Below are 11,062 nucleotides of genomic sequence, written 5' to 3' on the forward strand. Positions count from 1 at the left end.
CTCAGAGACCCTGTTCGATGTGTTACACACTGGCTAAAGCACCTCAGAGACCCTGTTCGATGTGTTACACACTGGCTAAAGCACCTCAGAGACCCTGTTCGATGTGTTAAATACTGGCGTTTGGCTAAAGCTGCTCTGAGACCCTGTTCGAGCCCCAGTCGACACACTTGATCTCAGACAGATGCTCATGCTTATTCTGGTCTGTTATCTCAGCGAGCGTGGGGCCCTGAGCTCAGATCTGTCTGAATCACACACACAGACACACACACACACACACACACACACACACACACACACACACACACACACACACACACACACACACACACACTCACTCACACTCATGTCATTCAGACCTTCAGCTGAAGACGTTTCCAGTGGAAATCAGTGATGTTCGACTCCTGTGACTTTCATGTCATTACATTTTCTTTTGTCGCTCAGGTTTGAACAGCATTAAGGTGCAGATGATGACAGAATTTGAACTCTCTCTTTAATAATGTATTACTAGGTTTCATCACTTTGACTTTTATTTTGAACAGCTGTTTCGTGATGGACTTTAACACACAATGAGCCCTTTAACAACCATCATAACCCAAACGTTTGTCTCTTATATGCCTGAAGCAGATTCACAGTCCCTTTCAACTTAATGCTCAAACATCTGCTGGAGAATACATTTCAAGCATTTGATTAGGCTAAATTAAGCAGGTATTCGCTTAATTCCATGAATTGCTTGTAATATATTCTCCAGTGGATATCTGAGAGGGATTGTGTGTCTGCTCTTATGGATATGAGACGGTGTGTGTGTGATTTTTTTTTTTTTTTTGAGTGACAGGAACAGCAGTGCTCAGTAACTCATGAGAATCTGCTATATCTGATGCAGAGCAGATGTTGACAGGGATGTTCTCACTATAGTGGACTATAAAAGAGTATAAACTGAGACCAATTCAACATTCACAGAACACACTGTACATTTACCATAGGCTACATATGGATGGCATGCGCACAAATTTGAAACATGATCTGTGAGATATACATATGTAGCACATGTGGGATACACTTACATTTATATATAGCGCTGTTTACTCAGCACAACATACTACACCAACTGCATATAGATAACTTTACAGCATTTCTTTTCTTTCTTTCTTATTATTTAGCAGCAAACAAATAATATAATACCACAAATAATGAATAATATCAGTGCTGGTTTTAGTCGAATGCTTTGAGAGAGTAAATCAGATTAATTTTAGTTCGTGTGTTTTTTGTGGTGTAAAACCCTGATCTAAAGCACAAAGAGAGAGAGAGAGAGAGAAAAGAAGTGTAGGCGAGGCTTAGCACACTTCTGCTTCTCGATTGGCCATTGGTTACATCATTCAACCACGGTGTTTAGTGATTGGACACACGATTGTAGTCCGTGGTATCAATAATATTCCGCTTAGTCACTTTCGAGGAGTCTGTTAACTTTCAGCAGTGTCGAGCCTCGGCGTCTTTGTCCTCCTAAAGAAAAGACAGTTTGCGTTTCCTCTGCGGGTTACTGTCTCCTTCCACCTCCAGCCCAACACACTCGCAGATCAAGCACAGCATCCAAATGGAAGAAGCAGACAGAGTTTCATCATCCAGTGCACCTGACGAGGCTCCGCACGATACCGCGACCATGAATGAAGCCGCTGCGCTCAGTGTGTCGGAGGAGGAGAGGACCGAGACTAGTTCTCCACAAACAACTGAGGTAACTAACGTTACTTCAGTACAAAAAACTGGGGAAACTGGTGCTTCACAAACAACTGAGGTAACTAACGTTACTTCAGTACAAAAAACTGGGGAAACTGGTGCTTCACAAACAACTGAGGTAACTAGTGCTTCACAGATTACTGAAGAAACTAGTTCTCCACAGCCAGCTGAAGTGATCTTTACTCAAGAGATGGCGAAGGAAAGCGTTACTCCTGTAACGTTAAGTGAAGTTCCAGTGAAGCAGACGAGCACAGAGACAGAAGTAACGTCTACGACAGATCCAGTGATCACTGAAGCCGCCGTTACTCCACCTGTACCAGAAGCCGCCGTTACTAACGCGGGGGAAAGCATTACTCCAGAAACAGCGGAGGTTACTCCACCCGTAACTGAAGCCGTTACTCCAGAAAAAGCGGAGGTTACTCCACCCGTAACTGAAGCCGTTACTCCAGAAAAAGCGGAGGTTACTCCAGAAAAAGCGGAGGTTACTCCACCCGTATCTGAAGCCGTTACTCCAGAAGTAACACCATCTCAGCAGACAGTGAGCTGCACTGAAGCCAGAGAGGAGCGCGTGACTCCGGTGAAGTCCGCGGAAAGTCCCGCACCGGAGATCAGCAGCTCGTGTGCGGCTCACACACACTCTCTCTCATCCGAAGCCCGCGAGGAAGAGGAAAAGGAGAAACACCCGCACACTCTTCATCCATCATCATCCAGTGAGTATAACACTGATTTCAGCGGTATTTGTGTTGAGATCGATGGGTGAGGGGATTTCTGGTGTTGAATTTGTCGTCGGAAAATCAAAGCGATCAGATACACGTGTGTGAGTGAGACTGAAGGAAATGAGCAGATTATCGGCATTATGTGAAATGCTGCAGTGTTGCAGTGATATTTGTTTCCTGCTGTGGAAATGTGAGGCGTTATTGTGCATGATGAGGCGTTATTGTGTGAGTCGATGCGGCCCAAGCCTTCACGAACAAAGACTCGCAGCGCGCCCGACGCTTTCAGGAGATCCATACACAAGCCTTTAATAGAGATGATATTTGACATTTTATACATGTTTGCATGTGTGTGTTTGTTGTTTTTTAATACATTTATATAAACGTGTATGTATGTATAGGCTATATATATGTGTATGTATGCATGTATGTGTGTGTGTGTGTGTATATAATGTATGTATATGTGTGTGTATATATGTATGTGTGTATATATGTATGTGTGTATATGTATGTGTGTGTATATGTATGTCCTCAGTACTGCATATTGTGTATGTCTCCCTCCTCAGTCACACCCAGCTCAGCTCTTGCAGTCTGTACTAATGTGCTGAGTTGAATCAGGTGTTTTAGATGAGGAAGATGTCCAAAATGTGCAGTTTTGGGGATGTTTCAGAAGAAGCACTGAGCTAGAAGATGCATTAAAGGGAAAGTTCACCCAAAAATGAAAATTGTCATCATAAGACTTTTGTCCATCTTCCAAACTCAAATGAAAATAGTTTTGATGAAATCTGAGACTTTTCTCCATTGACACTTTGACGCTTCAAAAAGTTCATAAAGAGATCATAAAACTAATCCATGTATATTGAGCGGTTTAGTCCAAATATGCTGAAGAGACTTTTTATACGGTGAACTATGATGAGGTTCATTCTCGTGTTACGCAGCAGGGTTGAGCTTCAGGAAGAGGTTTGTTCTCAGGCCAGGGCTCCACACATTTTTGAGAGTGTGCGACTGAATTTTACATCCAGTCACACATGTGCAACCAGTAATTTTATTTTTAACGTTAAACGTGGAAGGGGCGCGTCAATGAATCCGGAATGTGTAGCAGGCCAATGATGACGAGTGTGAGAAGAATAGGGAATGGCCACTGTAACTGGCTAATCAGTCAGTCAGTCATCCTCATTTATATAGCGCTTTTAACAATGTAGATTGTTTCAAAGCAGCTTTACAGAGATAAACGTATAATTTAAGGTAACAGAGATTGTTTTGGCTTTATAGCGGTTCTTTAATAAAGTTATTTTCCAGCTAAAGTTAGTTTTGATTGATTCACTTCCGTTGCAACGATCATTTGTTATTAAATTAGGGGCCGCTAAGACGACACCGTTCTCTCTACACATGCGCGTTCACATGCACATTAAGAACTGGGTCTATAGTTATGTGCGTTTGGATATATGTGCGCAGGTTTGGAATTCCTTACAGACCAAGCCTAAACAAAGTACTGGGCTTTCCTTATAAATTTTGATACAGAATTTTATTTTATTTTGTCACTTCGGGGTAGGAACGGCTAATGTGTGGAGGGGGAGGGTCCTAGAGATAATCGAGCGCGAGTAAACGTCTGTGGGAAGGAAACGGAGACAAATATCAATGTCACAGACACAGTCGGATGATGATTCAGAGCCAGAGGTTTGTGAGGTGATAAAGGCCCGAACCCACCATTTCCGGGAAGACTGAGAGAGTTCAGCTGGTTGAGGCAGGGCTGGACTGGCCATCGGGTATACCGGGCATACTGGGCACTTTCCCGGTGGGCCGACGTGCTTTTTGGGCCGATACATCTCAGACTCATACATAATTTTTATTATTATTATTTTTTCTTTATTTTTTAACGGCCCATAAAATGTGTACATCGGCGGCCCATACGTTTTGTTTTGCTTAATTGGCGGCGCTGGGTTTGTGCCGGTGTAATGCATTGGTCAAAAAGTCAGCGTTAGTTTTTTTTTGTTCTGACAGACCAGCCCATGAAACCCGTAGATCAGCGGCCCATTGGCTCTCTTCTTGATTGACACTGGGCTGGCCCAATCACAACTTTAAACGAGTGAGCGAGCGTGCAGCAGTGTCAGTGTGTATCTGTCAGAATAGTCAGAGAGATGGAGAAGAAACGCAAGGAATGTGCAGAGAAACAGCGTGAAAAAATAGAACCAGGCCCTTAAAGCAGACGCTTTATGTGTCAAAATATATGTTTTCTGCCCTTCATCAGCTCCTGTAATGATGATGATGATGATGATGATAGTGAGGAGGATCAGGAGAGAGATGAGAGAGTGTAGAGCCTGCGGTAAGCAGAACTACTTTCACAACACTTCGGCCATGTCATGAGTGTAGGAACCCATAACCCAGTTACAGATTATTTCCACATCTGCATAGTTGACGATTACCGCAATTCACTAGAAATCTAATGAGGCGTTTGTAAACCATGTTTTCCGCCAAAATAAAAGCATGCCCCTAAGCCCCCCGAGGTCCACCCACCACAGCTTTACCAAACATCCTGTGAGAAACACGGGTATTGCTGTGCTAATGCAGCTTATAGCTTGTTGTAGGATTCACCACTGTGGAGTAATAGTTCAACTGTATTAATAAATGTCAAATTTTTACTTATTTCATCTGTTAACTCTCACTTGTTCCTATACTCGCTCATTACCTGGCATTAGTGGTTTTAAGGAATAGGAGATGCTATGCATATATTTAAGGGCGTGCACAGATGGGTGGTGTTTATGATCATATAGTGGGCCAGTCTGGGCCAAAATGCCAGGGCCGATTTTTTTTGTCCCAGTCCAGCCCTGGGTTGAGGAACTGTAAGGAGACGAACTCCATGAACTGCGAATGTTGCAGTCACTACCCCAGAACTGCGGCGAACACGAGGTTTGCAGACAGCGCTGGCTCTTCAGTTTAAACACAATACGCTAGTTAGACACAATCTCAGCCTCAAGCGTAGAGTACGCCGTGTGACATGTTAATAAATCAAAACAACATGAAAGCGGAAAAAACTGCGCTGGTCATTTCTGCTTCACGGACCGTTTAATAGTTCGAACCAATAATAGACAGCGCAGAGCTTCTCTCGCCAGCCGCGGGCCGATCTCGATCTCGCGACACCGTTACATCGCGGAGATCCAGTGAAGAAATCCATTGAGTTCGCGACAGCATTAATAACATCGCGGAGATCCAGTGAAGAAATCCATTGAGTTCGCGACAGCATTAATAACATCGCGGAGATCCAGTGAAGAAATCCATTGAGTTCGCGACAGCATTAATAACATCGCGGAGATCCAGTGAGAAACATTCAGATTCGACGCAGAATTCTCTGTTATAAACCATATCAGATCAAACAGTGCTGATGTGGAAACCAGGAGAAACATGTGCCATGAGCGAACACGTTACAGAAGGCTTGAGGTCCGCAGATCAGCAACTTTCACCATGGATTTACTGTAGTAACACTCACTGTAACTGTGGTTATAACAGTAGCCTACACATATCTTTTTCCAGCACTTGAAAACTATAATATCATATTTAAATGTTATTTTTAATGTGTTGACCAAATCATTTTTTTGTTCATCCTTTAAAGATTGTCCCTATTTATAAAACTAAAAGTTTCAAGAAGTAGGAAAACTCACACTTATTTAAAAAATACAAAAAAAGATTAAATTACCATTGTAAACATAGAGGATGCTTATTGCCTATTTGCACCTTTTGTCACTCATTTTGCTTTTGAATTAATATTAAGACATTATGAATGATAATAATTAAAGTTAACTGTATCTATACACACAGAGAGCTCAGTGCCGCTGCCCTCAGATGCTGGTCTGGAGCCTGTGAACTTAAAATAAAACTGCACATTGTAATTTCTGTACGTTAAGTCTATTTATTATCAAAGCATTTGTCAGTAATACAGTTATTTGGGGGGGAAAATGTGAATAATTTTATTGCAAGGTGATTTAAGGTGTGCCCCTAAATGTTCTGCTTGCGCTCCTGAAATGTTGAGTCGGGCTCCAGCGCTCCTGGCGAAGGGTTAGTCTGAACAGGTCCGGTTGAGCTTCTGTCTGTGTTCGCTGATCAATGTTTATGTGTATAAAAGCCTAAATTCAATCTGTTCATCATATAAAGTGATTGAGTCTTTTCAGGAAATTAGGATTAAACCGCTCAATTCATATGGATTAGTTTTACGATATCTTTATAAACTTTTTGAAACGTCAGTGGTAGTTCAATGAAGGGACACACAATCTCTCAGATTTCATGAAAACGATCTTTATTTTTGTTCGGAAGATGAACGAAAGTGTTCAGGGTTTGGAACGACACGAGAGTGAGTAAATGACAGAAGTTTCATTTTGGGGTGAGCTATCCTTTTAAACTCAGTTTTGTTCTCCTGAATTTTCGGTTTCGGCCAAGAATTTTCATTTTGGTGCATCACTTGTTCATATTGATGAAAATGCAAAGAAAAGCGTCATTGACAGCGGATCTCAGACCTGGTTTAGGCAGACCCTCCCCGGAGAGTCTGGAGTGTGTGTGTGGACTCCTGGACCAACAGGAGTTTGCTTGTGTGATGATCCTCTGTTCTGGGCTGTCATCTCTCAGCGTGTGTTATTTAGGACAGCAATAGTCTAAATAAAGACTGAGACGTCTTCATGTGAGTGGAACAATGTTAAGTGAGTGTTGAGTGACGCTGTGCTTCTGTTATCTTATCTGATCCAGAGCTCCAGACCAGCCCAAGAGAGCTATGGAAACCAAAAACATCACAATCTTACTGTTGTACTCAGAAGCGCAGTTACCAGTAATCTCGTGGAAATGCACCGTGAGTTTGAGTTAAATGCAGATGTGAATTTACTTATATGAGCAACAGTATTGCTGATCCGTGAGTAAACACTCGCTGCGCGGTCTATAGCCGAGCTGGAGGACCAGACGAGCGCTTCGTTCTCTCTGCCGTCTGAAGTCTCTCATACGCAACAGGACCAGCGGTGCAATCATCACAGATAGTCAAACTTGATTACATGCTTGATCAGAAGAGTTTCAGTGTTATTGGTCAGGTGTGGTTGAGTAACCTTTGGATTGTGTGACTTTTACAGCAGCTTCTGCACATTATGTAACGCCGCATAGAAAGCTGCTGCTTATTTTATTGTTTATATATTTATAAGCTGCAGAATAACCTATGGTGCCTCTAGAAAAAATGCCATTGCTGCCATTGTATTTTTTATTTATTTTAACATAATGAATAGTTTTACAGAAGCGGCTCCTGATTACCACGTGACCCTGGCGTTTGTCACATAAACATGGGATTCTTAGCCTGGGATTTAAATTTTTTGAGAGAAAACGCTAATATTTATAAATAATTATTAATAATAATACAATAATATAATAATATAATAATAATAATAATAATAATAATAATTTATTAATAAACACATAGCTGACTAGCACATGTAAATGTTTAAAATCCCCCTGTAGCCAATAATTTTATCCCTTAAACCTCATCTTTGATCAACAAAATTACATATTTAATGTTTTTTTCTTTGAATTTTTTTTCTTCATGTCTTAAAATAGTTTGTAACTCCCTTGCCTCATTTAGTATACGCAGTTCTATGAATATGCAAATGAGCCCCGCCTCCACTCACTCACTCACTCAGAGATCCACTGGTTGACGATCACACGTTGATCTGATTGGTTACAAGGTAGTTTGTGACGTCAGAAACACCAGCAATTTCAAAGCGTGTTTTTGAGACTGTCTTTGGTTCACTGCAGTTTTAAGGAGAAAATACTCAGCAATGGTGTCGACTTATGAATTTACACATGGTTTGTCTTAAAGCACATTAGAAACACCACATAGACACATAAACAACATTAAACGCTGGATTTCCACCACAGGGGGACTTGAAATGATCTCATCTCCGCCTATTAATCACTTGCTCTCTGACTCGGGCTTTAGTGAGTGAAACACCTCCATGTTGTTTTCCAGATGATCCCGAACCTCCTCCTGCTCCTGGCGTCACTCCTGCGCTCTTCCAGCCTCAGCTTCCATCAGGTACGTGTCTTCTTTAGTAATGCTTATGTTGTTTTCATCTTTGATGTGCTGCCATTTGTTTAGTGCTTGAATTTACAGTGACGTTTGGCCTGATACAAATTTAACATGGAAGTTAACGACTAAGTTGAAAGTCAAAGTGTGACAGACATGCTTGATTTTCACTGATCTGGACTAGGGTTGTCATGATGCCAGTAATCCGTACCCATACCAGTGAGGTTTTAGATTTTCAGTCCTTTTAAAACCACCACATACACTTACATGCCATTAAACATATTCTATCATTTAAACCCAACTTATTTAAAATGCTTGTGTAAATATTAAACAATTAGTTTAAATTGAGTTTTCCTTTGAGCCCGTGAGCACTTCCGGGTTCGGTCAGATCTCATCCCTGGGAAAATGATGAAATTTCTGTGTGTGCGGGAGCAGCTTGTGAATATTAGAACATGTGACTGCACATATATCAGTATGACTTACATGAACTGACATTCATGAGCCAAGCCTTCTCTAAATACCATTAGTAACTGCGGCACCCATGTACCAAATAAAGTCGGTACTGCCGATAGCACAGAAAAGCTGGATCATTATTAAGAGAGTTTTGTCTTTTTTCTCCAATGATTGGTATGCAAACACTGGCACTATTGATAGCCCTAATGCAGCCTCAGTCTTCACAGAATGTGTCCTGGAACGGGTGAAATGATTGACGTTAGTCTTGATTTGTGCCGTTTTGCTCTGTGTCTGCTTAAGCACTCATGGGTGATTGTTCTGCCTCTCTTCTGACTTTCACAAGCCTCTGAGGTCCGCCTTGGTCTCCTACAAGTCTCCATCAGTTAATCTTTACAGCAAAACTCTGTTAACATCCTCATATATTGCATTTTTTCAGAGCAGATATGTATTAATTGCATGACCACCTGATTTTCGAGAGAAAGGTGGATGCTTTCATTGAAGGACAAACTCTTGGAAATCAAAGTCTGAAGTGTTGTATCTTCAATAGCCATGAGGGGATTTAGCTTGAAGATTGTGAAATCCTCTCAGGATCGTCCACAGGGCCAGACTCCAGCTAACCGCGGTTCATGTCTCGTTCTCATCCCGCAGACTGCTGGGATTCTCCGTCCGTAGCTTCACAGGCCTCCACTAACCTCACTATGGATTCATTGGGACACAAGGACTCCGCAGGATTAGACCCGGATGTGCTAAGCCAGTCAGATGACGACTTCATGTTTGAAACGAAGAAGAGTCCCTTTCAGGCGTTTTCCCCTCTGAACGACAGTCTCGGGGAAACGCCGGCCGATAGTCCGTCTCCAGACCTGGTCCAGGATGCGTATGATGGAGAAGAAGCTCACGCGCAGTCCGAGTCGAGAGAAACCAAACAAGAGCTTTCCCTTTCGTATGCTTCCGATGTCAACATGGCATCCGATGACCGGCCGATGTCTCTCCCAGATATTTTGAAATCTTCTCCGATGAACCCTGAAAAAGTGGACTCTGGCTCATCAGAGGGAAGCCCTGAGTTCAGCCCGGCTCATAGAAGAGGGAACGATTCCCCCAAATCCCCGTTCTCTGCGTCTGCTGACAGTCTGGACTCCAAGATCTTGCTCCTGAAGGAGATGGCCGAGGTCACGGAGGCGAGAGCGGCCGCAGAGAAGGCCAAGCTGGGAAAACACAACAACTCGGAGCAGAGTTTTGCAGCTTTCGATCTCGTGAAAGAGACGGACGTGCCTCCAAAGAGTGACAGTCTTTTGAATGACAAGGTTGAGGTGTTGAGCCAGACTTCTGTTCAAATGGCGCACAAATTTGATTGTCTGAACTTCCCATTGGGAAAGGCTCAGGAACAGTGGGATTCTGAGAGCCCTTCTGCGGACTCCTTCTCCCCGGTGTTGGACGCGGTGACCCAGAAACCCTCGAGCTTCTCCCCGGAGCAGGAGCGCCGAGACGAGGCGTCCGAGCCCGAGCCGTCCTCTGAAGAGTTCGAGTTCATCGAGAGGCCGGCGCGAGGAGCTGCCGAGGACTTTCTGGAGATGCAGGATAGCCTGACGTTCATGAAACCGGCATCAGAACTGGATGAAGACCGATCTCCTGAACTGGAGTCTGTAGCCGAAGAGGAAGATCAGATCTCCGACCATCTTCCCACCCCGGCCTCAGACAAATCCTCCCCTGGGAGAGGAAAGGCAGGCCTGGAATCTGATTCACAAGAACTTTCCTCAACTCCAGTGACCCGTCCTCCAGGGGATAAACCTGGATCCGGGAAGAGGAAAGCTGAAGCTGAAGGAATCCCGATGTCAGGTAAATCCCTCACGGACCGTCATCAGTGTCATCACAGCCCGTTCCCTTCACTGGACCCTTCATGTACCCATCGTGTTCTGTCTGTGTGCGGTCCTCATGTGTGTGTTGTCCTCTTCCCCGCATCTCTCATGCATCTCACCCTCGGCACGGCATGATGTTGCATTGAGTCCGTTTGCATGATCACCTTTCTGTTAGATTCGCTCACTGTGGAACAACTTTGATCCCTATTCTGAAAAATATATATTCAGATTTGTAAGATGAAGCACTGAAGATAGCAATGTGCTGAAAC

General features: G+C 43.2%; 1 protein-coding gene across 5 annotated transcripts in view; it reads left to right on the forward strand.

Annotated features, from left to right (window-relative positions):
- Positions 1-516: 516 nt before the first annotated feature.
- LOC311069676 (uncharacterized protein) overlaps positions 517-11,062 on the forward strand; it is a 35,791-nt gene continuing 25,245 nt past the window's right edge. For 2 of the 5 annotated variants that reach the window (XM_084093014.1, XM_084093013.1), the window contains exons 1-3: positions 517-2,438; positions 8,431-8,496; positions 9,589-10,773. In XM_084093014.1, coding sequence (XP_083949140.1) covers positions 1,589-2,438; positions 8,431-8,496; positions 9,589-10,773 — 2,101 coding nt within the window. In that variant the 5' untranslated portion in view covers positions 517-1,588. The remainder of the gene's footprint in view (positions 2,439-8,430; positions 8,497-9,588; positions 10,774-11,062) is intronic. The other 3 variants (XM_084093015.1, XM_084093016.1, XM_084093012.1) reach the window with 3 other exon arrangements.

Source organism: Abramis brama, assembly GCF_963993115.1.
Source record: "Abramis brama genome assembly, chromosome: 19".
In the NCBI taxonomy this organism is placed as follows: Eukaryota; Metazoa; Chordata; class Actinopteri; order Cypriniformes; family Leuciscidae; genus Abramis; species Abramis brama.